General features: G+C 53.0%; 1 protein-coding gene across 4 annotated transcripts in view; it reads left to right on the top strand.

Annotated features, from left to right (window-relative positions):
• NRG2 (neuregulin 2) overlaps positions 1 to 14946 on the top strand; it is a 196530-nt gene that overhangs the window by 174100 nt on the left and 7484 nt on the right. The window contains exons 5-7 of one of the 4 annotated variants that reach the window (XM_032158056.2): positions 4119 to 4177; positions 9373 to 9396; positions 13451 to 13553. In XM_032158056.2, coding sequence (XP_032013947.1) covers positions 4119 to 4177; positions 9373 to 9396; positions 13451 to 13553 — 186 coding nt within the window. Of the gene's footprint in view, positions 1 to 3661; positions 3739 to 4118; positions 4178 to 9372; positions 9397 to 13450; positions 13554 to 14946 lie in introns of all 4 variants that reach the window. The other 3 variants (XM_032158058.2, XM_032158057.2, XM_058441273.1) reach the window with 3 other exon arrangements.

Raw genomic sequence — 14946 nt, 5'->3', positions numbered from 1 at the left:
GTCAGTTTCATTCCAGTTTCTATAAAAATCAGTTTTCCTTCCTGGTTTTCTTACACTTGTTGTTGTGTATTGGTTCAGAGCCCTGCAGGGAGTGTTGGAAAGCAGGCACACTCCGTCCCTCCTGTTTTTCTGGAATTCAGTGCCAAAAGAAACAGTGTCACTGATACTGAATTTTGTTTTAAAAAAAGACAACGTAGGGGGATTTGAAAATGGGAGTCCAAATCAAGGTGACTGTCCCCTGTCTGGGCCAGACAGGGGCCTCTGCACTCCCTCTTGCTGCTTTCTCCTCTTCTCTCCGTGTGTTTGTAGAGCACGGTTGGTGCGTGACTCTTGGGGACTGGTTCAGGGGATGATGACAGAACAAGACTCTTTCCAGCCCTGTGCACATACCAGTGGCATGCCTACCCTTCCCATCAGCTCATCCTCCTCATCCCTCTGCCCCTGCCCCACCCATGTCCAGGTGATTCCCCATCCCACCCCCATCTGCCTGCTCATCTTCGCCACATCTTCACCCCTCTCATGAACTCAGAGGCCCTTCACTCCCTCCAGTGCCCGGGGCACACCGCCATCCTTCATCCACCCCCTCCCCCGGGTGAGGGCAGCACACATGGCATTATCCCCAGGCTACCACAAGGAGAAACTGAGGCCCGGGAGGTGGGGCGGGAAAAGGGGAAGGCAGAGGTCCTGACCTCTCTGTCACCCCAGATGCAGCCCGTGGGCTCTCCTCTCTGCCCCTCTCTCACCCTGCTCTTCTCCAGCCCTGGGGACAGACCTTCCCCAGAGTCATAACCAATGACCTGGTGGGAAAGGCTGGGAAGGCTGTTACCCGCTGCTCCTTCTAATCTGTCCTCTGTGCCCCCTGAAAATCAGAGGGTCAATCCCAGTTTCAGTGGGAACCACCAACCACCACCCAGTCCCCAGTGCTGAGTTCAGACTCCCATCCTGGTTGATAGACTAATGTACCCCATACTCTCTTACCCTGGTATTAGGTGCAGGTTAGAGAGGCCATAGGCCCAGCTCACCCCCAAAGCCTTCTCTAGGGAAGCCCCAGTCTCCTGAATGTGACTCATCCTCAGCAAACAGGACTAAGGAGAGACATAGGAGTGTCCAGGAGGTCCGTGAAGGAGCTAGCGCCCCAAAGAACAGCAGTAGCTGTCAGCCTTCCACCACCCCCACTGTGCCCCTCCCCAGTGCCTTTTGTTTTGTTCAGCCAGTAGGGAGCACAGTTTCTCAAGGAAGGATGGTTAGGACCATAATGTTGTGCAACTCAGCGGCCATGAACGATGTAAGTCTGTAGTCAGGATAGTCCAGGCTGGGTGTGAGATAAGGGCCACAGGGATATATGGAGTTATCGTTGTTCTCCAAGGGTCTTGGGACAGCAGCCCTGCTTGTCAGCAATGGAAATAAATTTCCCCTTGCCCCTCCTGCCCCTGTACTCCCCCATTTTCTCTCTGTCACACACACACACACGCACACACTCATACACACACACACACACACACATACACAGGTTTCCCTGCCTCCAAGAGCTGGGCTGATCTCAGACATTGGACACAAACATATCTGTCTCTTGTTCCTTTGTGGAACCCAAGAGTCATTTTGGCAACTTCCTGGGTCTTCATCCTCCACCCCCAAAGGCACTTATGTTTGAAAATCACTTCTCCCTCTCTAGTCCCCATCACAAGTGGACATCATTTTCCAAGAGCTAAGGAAGAAGAGCTTGAGCTGGTTGGGAAGCCTTAGCCACTACCTCCATTTACCTGAGCTGGGATGAATAGGGACGAGGGCCAGGGATCAGAGAAGGATGTGTTGACAAGGGGGCTGATGGCAGTCTCCTCCTCCAAGCCACCCTGTTCAGTAAGATGACCTGTACCCTCTCCCCACCCATGCCACTTTCCTGATACACTTCCCAGCCCTCCACCACCCCCCGATTAGCCAGGCATACCCGCACACACACTCCTACCACTACAGGACAAACCTCCTGCCTCCCCTGGGGGAGATGCCATCAAGGCCCAGAGAAACTCTAGCCCTCTGCTCAACCACCACTCCCATTCCCTACTCCTCCAGATGTGAGGTCACAGGGTGTTCATGAGTATCTGTCACAACCAATGGCTACCACTTACTGTAAGCCTAAGTGGCTTCCTGACGGTTGCTATATACTGCAATGCTAAGAAGTAGAGTACACTTGCCTCTTGAGGAAGTTTACATTGATTAATTTTGAACAGTAGCCTATTATTAAGGGGGACACTGGTGATGAACTTAGCTAATTTCCTAAGGAATAAGATGCAGAGGCAATATAGACCCATCTCTGAGTAGGGGGATGTGGGGAAGGGGTCTAGCCCTCCCTGTAAGCTTCTCTTTAGGTATCTAGCCTTGCTTGGGTTCAGAAGAGAGTACAGGGCTGGGCATGTCCTCCAGAAATCTGCAAGACTTCTGCAAGAAATCTGGGATTCTCTTGAGGAGAGGGCTGGCAGCCAGAGAGCAGAAGAATGTGTACCTTGTGGGTAGAGACAAGGTCAGGGAGATTGAGTGGGGGGTGCTTTAGAGCTGTAAGCAAGGCAAGATCGGAGAGTGAGATCCAGGGCAGGTCCAGGCAGTGATGGAGAAACAGGTCATGGGGAGATGGAGAGTTTCGCAGGCTGGCTGCCACTAGGACCTTGATGTGGACCAGGCTTCCAGGGTCCCCCAGTGAGCCTGCTCCAATCCCTTTTGTGGTCCTTGCCACCTGAGGCCAGATTCCCTGCACCTGGTATCAGGAAGGCCCACTTTGGGATGCTGATAATTCCAGCTCCTCTCCAACTTCCCATTTCCCTACTAAGCTTTTCCCATTTCCCTACTAAGCTTTTCCCATGTACATCGCACTGGGGCAGCCTATTCCAAACCATGTTCTACAAGGGTTCCTCAAAAAACAACATCCATGGTGAAGTAAATTTGAAACACAAATAAATTTGAGAACTTACATGGAAAGTTCAGCTATTCCCTCCTATGAAACTTCCATAGTCTTTCATAGGTGAAGGTACACTGCAACTCTACAAAGCACCCTGAGAATGTATTTCCTACATTGATTTGGCCACAGAACCCTCTTTGAAAGAACAGATAAAACATCTCCTAGGTCACTTTTGTCAAAGACATACACAGTCTGGGAACAGCATTCCCGAGTTATCTGAGTTTTCTGGGGGCTGTTTCTTGGATGAGAAAACCTGCCCAGGGCCCAGGAGAGAATCCTTCAGTCGGTCCTGGGAGGAGTAGCTCCCAAGAACTTGGTATTCCTTAAGGCTCCCAGATCCCTGCCAGCTGACTGACTGCCTGGCACCAAGAGGCCACAGTTCTTGCTTCATGGGGCACCAGGCAGGTAAGAAGGAAAGTCTCAATGACCAGTATGACAACTTCCCATCTTCCCTCACCCCACTTACCTAAATCATCCTCCCCCCTGACCCACCCCACCTTCCCCACCACCCATGGAGTCACATCTATGAGACAGATTTTTAAGGAGATTTCAGAGCCCTCCACCCAGCCCTGACTCCAGTCCCTTCAGCTACAAGTATGACCCCAAGTGCCTGACTTGGTTTTTCTCATTCATCACTGTGCACTTTGATTTCTAACCTTAGCCTCGCGGATGATGCCAGTTTGTTCTGTGATTTTTCCCCTTTTCCTTCTCCAGATGTCCAAATGGATTCTTCGGACAGAGATGTTTGGAGAAACTGCCTTTGCGATTGTACATGCCAGATCCTAAGCAAAGTATGTTTGAAGATACAAACACAAGTCCCTGCTCCTTAGAAAGCTTCCGGGTGCAGTCCCCCCAATGTAGGGCATAGGGCCAGGGGTGTTGGTTGTTTTGATCTTTGGCTGTTTTGTTTTGTTTCTCTTTTCTTTTTTGTATTTTGGTTTGTTAGTTCTTTTTGTTTTGTTTTGTTTCGTTTTGCTTTGTTTTCATTTTTGGCCTAATCCTTGGGTTTAAAGTTCAGGGCTGCAGGTAAGGGGCAGAGTGGCAAGGCCAATACAAATGGTAACGGTGGCAAGGAACCCAGCTGGCATTGGCAGGAGCCCGTGCCGGGGTGTTGCAATGCCTGTGTCTTGCTATCCTGGCTCTCTCTTTCTGGTTTTCTTTCTTTTGGTAGGTGTCCTGTGGGATACACCGGGGACAGGTGTCAGCAGTTCGCAATGGTCAACTTCTCCAGTATGTCTCTTTCTTCTATTTCTTCTCTTCCCTGGTGACTGACAGTCTCCCCCTGGGGAGGGATGGGGCCTTGCTTAGCAAGACTAGGGGGAGATGCAGAGGGTGTCCTGCACTCCTTAGAGGAGACGGAAACACCCCCTGGCACCCCCACCTCCACATGTGGGCTGTACCTCCTGGGCACAGTAATGCCAAGTTCTCTCTGCAGCAGCCAGGGCCACACCCAGGCCTCCTCCCAACTTCTGGGGTCAGGCAGCCTGGCCAGAATGGGAGGAAGCATTTGCAGAGCCCTCCCCTGCCTCCGAAGGCTGCCTGAGGGTACCAAAGGGGCTGGCAGTGAGTGTGTGCGTGTGTGTGCCAATGTGTTTGAGAGAGAAAAAAAGTTCTCAGAAAGCCCATTTTCCAGTCTGGCCAGAGTTTGTTTGTTTTGAGGGTTTGGAAACGGGGTAGAGGGAAGGAAGGGGAATTAAGGGACAGCAGGACCCAGGGAAATGATTTCCATGAATACCAGAGATATTTATGTGGCTACAGGATGGTGGGAGAGGGGGCGGGGGTTGGTGCTGGAGATGCTAAAAAGTTGAGGAAATGAGGAATTGCTGGTGACTCTCTCCAGCACCTCTGTGGTCTGAATCCTCCCATCTAGAATTTTATTCCCTTCCTTTCTTCAACTTCTGAGGTTGGAGCTTTCTCTTTTGTACAGTTTGGAAAAAAAAAAAAAGAAGAAGAAAGAAAGAAAGAAAAGTGAGCCCCAAGGCCCAAGGACCCAGCCATAATTATGGAGTGTTTTATTTTGGGCCTGAGAGCAGTTCCTTCCAGCACCACCAGGTGGAGGTGCAGCAGAACAAAAAGCCTCTGGCCGGCCATTGATTCTGCTTGAGGACCAGGGGTCCGCTGGCTTGCAAGGCCTGTCCCCAGTCACCCATCCCATCCTGCAGAGCAGGCTAGGCCACTGCGTGCCCCCCCCGCCCCACCTCCTCTTCTCCAGGGAGGACAGCTGGGCCCCATGAGGAGTGTGGAACCAAGTGTCCACATGGCACTGGATACTGGGAGGTAGAACTCTGGGAGGTGCTAAAGGTGGGATCCAGGGGACCATGCAGGTAGCCATGGAGAAAAGGGGTTTGGGGACTTAGGTCTCAGGGTGGAGAAATGATCCTTCCCAGTCCTCCTCAGACCAAAGCACAAAAGTCCAGCAAGTTACTCCCCACCCCAACCCCACAGGGGCATACAGACTCCAGGCGGGGGATGGGAGCTGCTTGGCCCAGATGGTCAACTATCTTAATAGAGTGTGGGAGGCCAAGGAGGAAGGGCAGAGCCTGTGGGCAGCACATGTGGCCCAACAGAATTCTCTAGAACACAGGCTCTGCAATCATTTCAGAGTCATACCCAGCCCTGAGTGCAGGACTGTAGAGCAGGAGGGACCTCAGGAGAAGGCAGAGCCTAGCCAGAGCTGGGGGCCAGGGGAGAGAGACAGTGGGGCAATATTCCTCTCAGCAGAGAGCCTCCCGGGCTTGTGAGACTGTTCTGGACGGTGAGTCCCAGCCTGTCCTGAATCAGAGCAGCAGAAACTCCGGAACCTGGGCCGCTATCCAAGGCCTCTCTGCCAGCTGGGCTGCTTCAGTTTTCAGCCTAGATCTGCTAGGAAGGTCAGCAGGGCCCCAGGAGCCCAGAAAAGAGCCTGCAAAGGCAGTCCAGGCCCTTCCGCCTAGTGTCTTCAGTAGCTTGACTGTTACCTTTTCGTAAAGGATTTATGCTCTTCAAGCACTTTCCCAGAGAGCACTTCATGTACTGCTCTAGCAGATAATTACTGAAAAGGTAGTGTAAAGTGCTGGCTTAAGTGTTCAGGCTTCAGATTCAAAGAGACCTCAGTAAAAATGCCAGCTGCTGAGCTTACTAGCTCTGGGGCCTCTTTAACTTCTCAATTTGTTTTCTCATCTGTAAAATGGGGATGATGACATTTATGCCTGTGAGGTTACTGTGAGGATGAAATGAAGTGCTGCATAAGAAGGGCTTAGCAGAGAGCCTGCCATTGTGATTGGAGTGCAATTTAGTACCTCTCCCAGCTACAACTGGTATGCGGGGGCGGGGGGGGGGGGGGCTGCATCAGCCCCTTAGAGGCTGACTCCCAGCACATCCTGAGCAAAGTGTCCAACCTGCCCAGATAGCATCTAGACCAGGTTATCTTTTGCAGAGATCAAGGAAAGAGCCTGTGACTGCAATAGCACATTGAAGCTTTTCTTTCTTCCACAAACAGCCCCTCCATTCCCCACGGGTCAAAGCTTGTCCAGCTTTATGTCTCCATGTAAAAGAGCACACATACTTGTACACACAAGCACAAACACATGAGCATGGGCTCATACATGCACAAACACACAATCATGTTCTTACATACCTGCACACATGAGCAAACCCATGAGCATGTGCTCACACCTGCACACACATGTGCAAACACGGGAGCTCATGCTCACATCTGTACACATCACTGCCTCCTTGTCCAGGCACCCTATGACTGTATGTCACGGGACATGTCCAGGATGAAGAATTTGCATATTGCCTGGTAAGCACAGCCCTGTCAGGAGTCCAGCATCAGGTTGCCATGGTTACTGGTCAATATGCAAATTTCTGGTTAATAGGACCTTCCTGTGACTCAGTGGTGCCACTCCACCCTGGCTGAGTGGCAGCCAATGAACATAATGAGTGGGAAGGTCTTGTCTTTGCTGGGGCGGACACAGCTATAGGCCCCTCATGTTCCATCCCATGCTTCCCAGTGAGAAAGCTGCCTACCCAGTGACTGGCCAAGCCCTCAGTGACCCCACCAATCATGCCAGCCACCACTCTAAACAGTACTGGCCTTTGACTCAAAGAGGAGGCCAGTTAGGAGCCCTAGAAGCTGCAGCTGCTACTGTTCGGTTCCCAGAGGAGTGACACAGAAGAAAACTCTTAAAGGGCTTTGGGAGCTCTGCTCACTTCTCCAGATGATCATTGTCCTCAGGAATACCCAGCCAGGCCTGCCCAGAAACTCAGTGGGCAGAAAAGCCATGGCTTAGCACCAAGGGACCAAAGGATCTGGCCTGCAGTCTCCCTTCTGCCTCCTAATTTGCTGTGTGACCTTGGGAAAGTGTCCTAGCATCACTGGGCCCCAGCTGCCTCATCTAATACAACAACCTCGTCGGAAAGTGGGGCCCAGACCAGCTCTGTGAACCCAATCCTCTTTGCATCCCAGGTGCTGTGGTCAAGCTGGGCTGTTCTCTCAGGGCAGCATGGCTGGATATCCAAACAATGTGAGCTCTCCAGCTGCCTGAAGGGTCCCTGGGCCACAGCATTAACTACTCAGTGAGAGGTGTGCCAGGGTTCTTTGAGAATTGTCAAGTTTGTACTGTCTACTCAGCATGCCTGACCAGCCCTGGGACACCCTGGACAGGAGTGGACAAACTGTACTTACGGCAACTTTTTCCTGCCTCCAAGCAGTCAGAGTGGGAGTGCAAAGAAACCAAAACATCAAGGTCACCCCCAACCTGGGATTTAATAGCAGTACAAGAAGGGCTTGTGTCTGGAAAAGCTGGGAGTAATGAATGCTTCATTGGTGTGGTCTCTGCATGGAACTGGGGGGTTGAAGCCCCAGGATCTTCCTCAAGTCTTTTCAGTCAGAGCCATCAAAGTCCCTGGCTCGGAGCCATCCTGTTCTCCCGCCCTTTTCCAAATGCAGAACCTTCTGGAATCCCTATCAGGAAGTAGACGAGAGGTCCAGGGACAGATAATGCGCAGGACTTCCTGCAGATTGCCACGCGCTCGCCTTCCTCCAAGGCAGATGAGAATATCAGACACAGTGTCACACCCTCCCTGGATCTAGTGGTGCCGACCATGCACCTGGGGAAGCCAGAGAGTGAGCCAATCCAGGCTAGGAGGAGTGGGGCCCTGCACGCGTGCTGAGCTCATGCCGTCCAGACTTGTTCACATCTTCCTCTAGCTGTGTGCAAGCACTTTGGACAGATAAGGAAACAGGGATTATGGCTTACCCACATCCACATAGTGAATTAGGGATGAAACTGAGACTCTAGGCTTGTAGACCGATGCTGGCTGCTACACTAGAATGGTAGGTGAGCTTTTTAAAAACACCGTTGAGATTTCTGGGCTCCCACCTCAGAGCCAGATTTCCTTGGTCTGGACAATTCAGAAGCTCAGCCAGGTTTGCAAACCTCCTAGGATCCTATGCCCCAGCCTGATGCCCACGTAACAGATAAGAGACTGAGACTTAACTAGATTGGTATCACTCGGGGTGGCACAGCAGCAGGTCAATGCAGAACTGACCCTTGAGTCAGGGTCCTTTTATCTAACCCTTCAATGATGTGGGGGTCTCCGTCACAGGGTCCTGAAATCACACATTCAAAACAGGATCCCACTTCCAAGACTGTAATTTGTCCACCAGTTGAGGAGCTCAGACATTCTAGAAGTGAACCCACTTGTCTCTTCCTGTGAGTTGCAGTTTGCTCTTCTCGGTAGTGAAATCAGGCTCAGGCACCATGGCCCAGCCCTGTAGGCTTCTAGGGTGTTGGGGTGTCAAGTAGAGAAGTGACCTATCTGCAGCCTCATCCTCTTCCTCTTCCCGCTCCCTCCCACAGACTCTGAGGCTCCCCACCCAGGCTCCCAGTAGGTGGACAGGCCAGCTAGGCCTGTGGGGCAGAGCAGGGACATGGGCCCAGTCTGGGGACCTCATGCCTGCACTCTGAACAGAAAAAAAAAAATAGGGCCCCCAATGAGGGAGGTGGGCAAGCTGTCTGCAGGAAGGCTTTAGAGTTGAGAGTGCTGAAGGCCTGACACTGATGCTGGGAGGAGCAGGGGAGCTCCTGAGACCCCCACCTCCACTTACCTTTCCTCCCAGGGACATTTGCCAACTGACTCTTGCGCCTCTGCCTCGCCACCAGGTACTAACCCCACAGCTCATCTCTAAAGAGCCTGCCCTGCCTGCTGTTTCTAACATCTCTCTCTACCCTCCTTGGGGCTCTTGGGGACTGGGTGTCAGGGAAGGAGCACAGGAGGCTGGGAGGGGACACTACTAACCTGCTTTCACCTCGCAGGATGGCTGCCCGGTGTCTGAGGAGTCCTGACCAACGTTTCTGTCTCTCTCTCTCCCCCTGCCCCACCCACCTGTCTCTCTCCCTCCACCCCTCCCTTTCTGACCCTCTGCTCTTCTGCACTGCCAGAGCACCTTGGATTTGAATTAAAGGGTATGAAACCTCTGTGTATCACTCAGCACCATCTGCGTGGCCCCTCTCCACAGCCTCCAATGCCATGTGTGCTGAATGTTTGGTTTCCTTTCCAAAAAATGGAAAAGGGATGATTCCAAAAATCTCTCCTGGCCCCATCGAGATGTCCTTTCATAAACTACGTTGATTTAGCGGGAGACGAAAGAAGCTCATGAACAGAAGGGCACTCAGGGGTTCGGACCGTTGCCTTCAGTGTACAGTAGCATCCCTCACATAGGGGAGATCTATTGCTAGGAGGGCTCAGAGGGGAGGGCCCCCTCCTGAGCTGAGTGCAGACCCGCAGGCTGGCTGGACAAGAGATAGGCCCCATGTGTGAACATGGCCCCTCGAAGGGCTGGTGTCCAGGAACCACAGAAGCCTGGTTTGGAGAGTTGTGCAGAGAGGCATCCCTTTCCATTTGACTTTAGTCTTCTTTCCATTCCCCATTTCCATGTCCATTGCTTTTCATCCTGCACCAGGCCAGCAGCTGATAACTCTCTATTTGTCTCTGTCCCTGCCCCATGTCTGTCTGCCCGGCTTTGCCATCTGCTTGAGGCTGTCATTCCCTCCATGATCTGACCCCACATTGGCAAGACCAGCCAGGGTCTGGGTTGGGCTGGCCTCTAGTACCTGCCCCTTGTCTCCCAGCTCAGAATCTTACATGTGTCCTCCTGTCACCTGCTACTACCACCCTCTGGCCCCTGGAAGACTCCTTGGGCCAGAAGGGACTTTAAGGGGTTAGTGTTTCTGGCTCTCTGGCTTTGCACCGGGAGGCTCCTCCACAGCCTCAAGTGTCCAGGCATATGACAGCAGGAGAGAGGCAGGGGCTCAGAGGGTGGGGGCTTCAGTGGGGTGGGATCTCAGATGTGGTGCAGAGCCTACAGTTACGGAAAGGCTGCTCTCGTGGCTGATTTGGGGAGGCCTCCTAGCCCCACCACCTATCCTCTATCAGCTGTTCTCAGTAGAAGATAGATTGCAAAGTTTGTGTGTAAGAGTGCATCTGTCTATAGCTACTGGCTGTGATGGGGTGGTGGGAGAGGCATTGAGTCTGTGTGGGGTCTGTGATGGTGGCAGGGTGCACAGGGGTGAATCTGCAGGTACGTGTGTGTTGTTGAGAGCATACACCTTGTGAGGTCTGTCAGGGCAAGATGTCAGCAGGTGGAGGAGCTGTGAATGCCTTTGTGTTAAGGGTTGAGCACTCTGCAGGTGGAACTGTGAGGGTGTGGAGATGAGTGTGAGTGCGCAGGTATGTCAATGTCTATAAGGCTGGTCTGTATATTCACTCAGTCACCAATGCAACAAACATTTATGGAACAGAATTTACCAGACACACAGTCCCTGCCCTCCTGGGCTCACATTCACAGGTGATAACAAGCAAACAGGAAAGACATCGGTGTTCAGTGCTGCACAGAAAGTAAAATGAGGTAATGGGGTAGTGCCTGGCTGGAGTGGGGTGCTAGTGTAGCTAAGTGGTCAGGGAAGGTTTATCTGAGGAGGTGACATCTGTTTTAAGACCTGATGAAAAGTGGCCAACCCTGCAAACAACCAGCGGGGAGTCCTGCAGAGGGTGGCACAGCAGGTATAGAGATCGTGTGGTTGGAGTGGGCTTGCCTTGTTCAGTGGATGGAGAGACTTCCAGCAGCTCTGAAGCACAGTGAATGCAGGGAGAGGACCACAGATGAGATCCAAAAGGAAGGCTGGCACCAAGCAGCCGGGGGCCTCAGAGGCCATGGTAAGGCTTTGAGTTGCATTTGAGTCACAATGGGAAGCCATTTTGAGTTTCTAAACAGGGGAGTAAAATGATCTGCTTTATGGTTGTAAATAAATGTAGCTTTGGATGGACAACAGCCTGGGCTGGGGGCAGGGTGGGGAGGAGTGGAAGCAGAAAGACCCGTCATAAGGTGACCATCTCCAGGTGAGAGGTGACACCATCCTGGACTAAGTTGGAAGCAATGGAAATGGTAAGGCTAGATCAGACCCAGGATCTACTTGGGAAGCAGAGCTGCAAGGACTTGCGACTGGATCCGACATCAGGGTAGGTGGGAAGAAAGGGAGTAATCAAGAATGAGCCCAAGGTGTGGGGCCTGAGCAACAGGAAAAGTGGTGCTGCGCCCATGAGCTGGGAAGAATCGAGTAGGAGTTTGAAAAGAGGGTAAGGAAGCAGGGATTCTGTTTGGTCGTGGCCCTTGGATGCATGAGTCTGGAGCCCAACACAGCCCAAGCAGGATGCAACTGATTAAATGCCTGCAGAGAAAAGGACATGAACAGCAAGCAGAAAGGGAACACAGATGACTCCAATAGGAAAAATGCTCAACCTCACTCACGAGTGAAATGGAAATAAAAACGACACTGAGACAGCACAGTTCACCCCCTGGACTGGCAAACTCAACAAGTCTGATAACACCATGGAGTGAGGGGAACCAGTCCTCTCATCCATGTCTAATGGGACAGAGGCTGCCAATAGGTGCAGACTCGATGGAGGGCCATCTGGCACGATCAGACTTCAGGGAGCAGTCAGGGCAGGACATAAAAGTTTGAGAGTCTGCAAATAGATGGTATTTAAAGTCTGAGTCTGAGTTAAATCACTAAGGGAGAGAGGGCAGGTGCAGGAAAGAAAGAAACCTGAGCCCAGGCCCTTCTACCTTCCCAGCCGGTAGAAGAGAAGAAAGCACGGCTAAGACAGAGACAGGTCAGCCAATGAAGTAGGACAGAGAGAAGAACCATTCCAAAGCCCACGGGGAGTGGGCCCCAGAAGGAGGAGAGCAGCTGGGAAGGAAGCAAGTGACCTCAGGACTTGGCGGCCTGGAGGTTGTTGGTGCCTGTGACCAGAGTGGTCTCAGAGGAGTGATGGAGACACATGCCTGACTGAACTGGATGAGGCATGTGAAGGGGGCGTGAGAGCTGGAGCCAGGGCTGTGGGCACAGAGCCAAGAGATGGGGACCTAGGGTGGAGGTCTGGTTGTTTACAACTCCATCCGACTGTGTGTCAGTGGGCATGGGCGTGTGTGTGCACCTGTTGCTAGAGTGTGTGGTTAACTGTGTGTGTGCATATGTTGTGTGTGCAGGTGTGTGTGTGTGTGAGTGAAGGGGTCTGTCTGTGAATCAGATAAGCATAGTTAGAAATCTCTGTGTGTCTGGAGGGTTTGTAGCCCTGGGCGTTTCCTGGTGTGTACACCTTTGCCACAGGATATGCTGCAAGCCCAAGAGGTTAGGGACATTTCCCAGGGCTCCGCCAAGGCATTGAGGTCCAGCCTCTACTTTCCCCTGAGCTGGGAGGAGGGGCCAGCCAGCAGATGTGGTGGGCACAGGTGGGGTCTCTGGGCTGTAGCCTTGACTACAGCTAGCGCTGTCACCTTTTACTTTTTCTTCCTCCTGGCTTTCTCTGTTTTAGAAGGATGGGGGTTGCCCCAGCAGCAGCAGAGGGTAAAGAGGACAGTCGGCCTTTGGGAAGGCTTTGAGGCCCAGCCTAGCTCAGCTCCTCAGCAAGGGTGGGGGCTGTTCCTTGCACACCAGCACTTTCCTAGATGCCAGGGGTCCATGGTGCCACTGGCAGGCTTCTCACAAGCAGAGATAGCAGGCCTGGAGGGGGCCAGGGCCACACCCTGACCAGGCTGCAGGGCTAAACAAAGGCTTTCCCATGATCACTGCCATGAAGAACAACTCCTCTTGGCCCACCAAGGTTCTTTGCAGCTACCAGGCCACTGTGGAGCAGGGCAGGGTTGCCGGCCAGACTGAGCTGTCCTCCCCTGCTCTACAGCCTCGGGAGCTTTGCCTCCACTCCATCCCTTCCCATTCCCCTGCATTTTCCACTCATGTGCTCTGGGCAACCATGGGGCTTGGGGAGGGGAACTCAGGGGGAGTTGTGTGTGACCAGATCCAGGGGTGGGTGGGAGCTGCAGGGGAGTGGAAGGCAAAACAGAGCATGTAGGAGGGAAGGAACTGGCTGGAGTGAAGGGACCCCAAAGGGGTCTCTGCACCACTATCCCTATGGGGTTTGCCTCCTGACCCACCCCTCGCATCTACCCTACCTCTGCAGAAGCCGAGGAGCTGTACCAGAAGAGGGTCCTGACCATCACGGGCATCTGCGTGGCTCTGCTGGTCGTGGGCATCGTCTGTGTGGTGGCCTACTGCAAGACCAAGTGAGTGTCGGTCACTTGAGCTGGGGACAGGCCAAGCCAAGGGATGGGCCTCCAAGAATGTTTGTGAAGAAGGCTCTCCTCCCCCACCCCACTGGAGCCCTCTATACCCTCCTAGGCCCCAACTACCCCTCGGGGGCCTCTGTAGCTGGGTGGGTGTGGGGCCAAAGATCTGGACCAAGAAGTAGAGGCAGAGGGTTGGGGAGATAGGCCCCAGGGCACTGACGAAGAATGGTTGTGAGCACAGGCTTTGGAAGAAGACAAATCTGGGTTCAAATCCAGCTCTGCTATTTCCCATGTAACCTTGAGCAAATTGATGGTTCCTCATGGGAATGATCCCAGTATGTACCTCAAAAGACACTGTGAGGACCTGAGCAGGAGCGTGCAGCTGACCCCACAGGCTCCTGGAACAGGTGCCCTGTCAAGTGGGCAGGCACTGGGTAGTGTTGGGGAGGAGCGCAGAGAGGACAGCTTCATTCCCAAAGAAAGACAGATGCCTCAAAGCACTGCCTGACCCCGCCTTGGGAGCAACTGTGATAAGAGGACAGAGATGGAGGGGCTGGGCCCCCTCTGGACAGAGGAGAGGTAGGGGCAGAATCTTGGGGCAAGGAGAACAAGTGAACAGAGAGGGAGCTGGGCAGTCCAAGCTAAAAGACAGCACAGATGAGGGTCAACTGTACTCCCGGAGCATGAGCAGCCCAGACTAGCTGGAGCAAAGGGCCAGGGACAGGAAAAAAGAGTGCATGAGTCTATAAGGATAGCTGGGACCCAGATGGCACCATAGGGCCTTGGATGCTGAGCTAGCGAGTTTGGGTTTATCCAACAAAGGCTATAGATGTGCCTTTGTTGGATAAACCCAGGCTCCCTAGCTCGGCATCCAAGGCCCTATGACCTTCTGATGTGCTGAAAGATGACAGGTTTGTAACAACTGTTCCTATCTGGAAAGCAAGGGTCTGGACTGGACAGAGCCACCATTCTGGGGACTGGGCCCCTGGTCTGTACTCATGCTGCCCCATCTGTGGCATCTGAAGTCCTGCTGGCCTTGTCTCGAATGAATCCAGAACCAGAAAGTCTGCAGGAGGGTCAAGAGGGAGTTGGGGCCCAGTGAGCCCAGAGGAGACTGGGCCCAAGAGGGAAAACTAAGTCCAAGAATTGGAGAAAAAGCAAGCCGCCTGTCCTGCCCCCACTGCATTTACTCACTTCTTCAACAAACATTCAGTGCCTGCTGGACACCAGGCCCTGCCTCAGGCATACGGCCGGTGCTCTGAGCAAGTGGTCCAGTGTCACAGGACACCTTTTAGAGGCACCTAACCTTAGCTGGGGAGCAGGAAGGGTTTCCCTGAGGAAGCAGCATTTAAGCCAGGGCCTAAGAGGTGAACAAGAGTTAGCAGGTGAA

The sequence above is a fragment of the Hylobates moloch genome, unplaced genomic scaffold (genome assembly GCF_009828535.3).
Source record: "Hylobates moloch isolate HMO894 unplaced genomic scaffold, HMol_V3 SCAFFOLD_6, whole genome shotgun sequence".
Taxonomy (NCBI): Eukaryota; Metazoa; Chordata; class Mammalia; order Primates; family Hylobatidae; genus Hylobates; species Hylobates moloch.
This window is presented reverse-complemented; position numbering and strand designations above follow the sequence as displayed.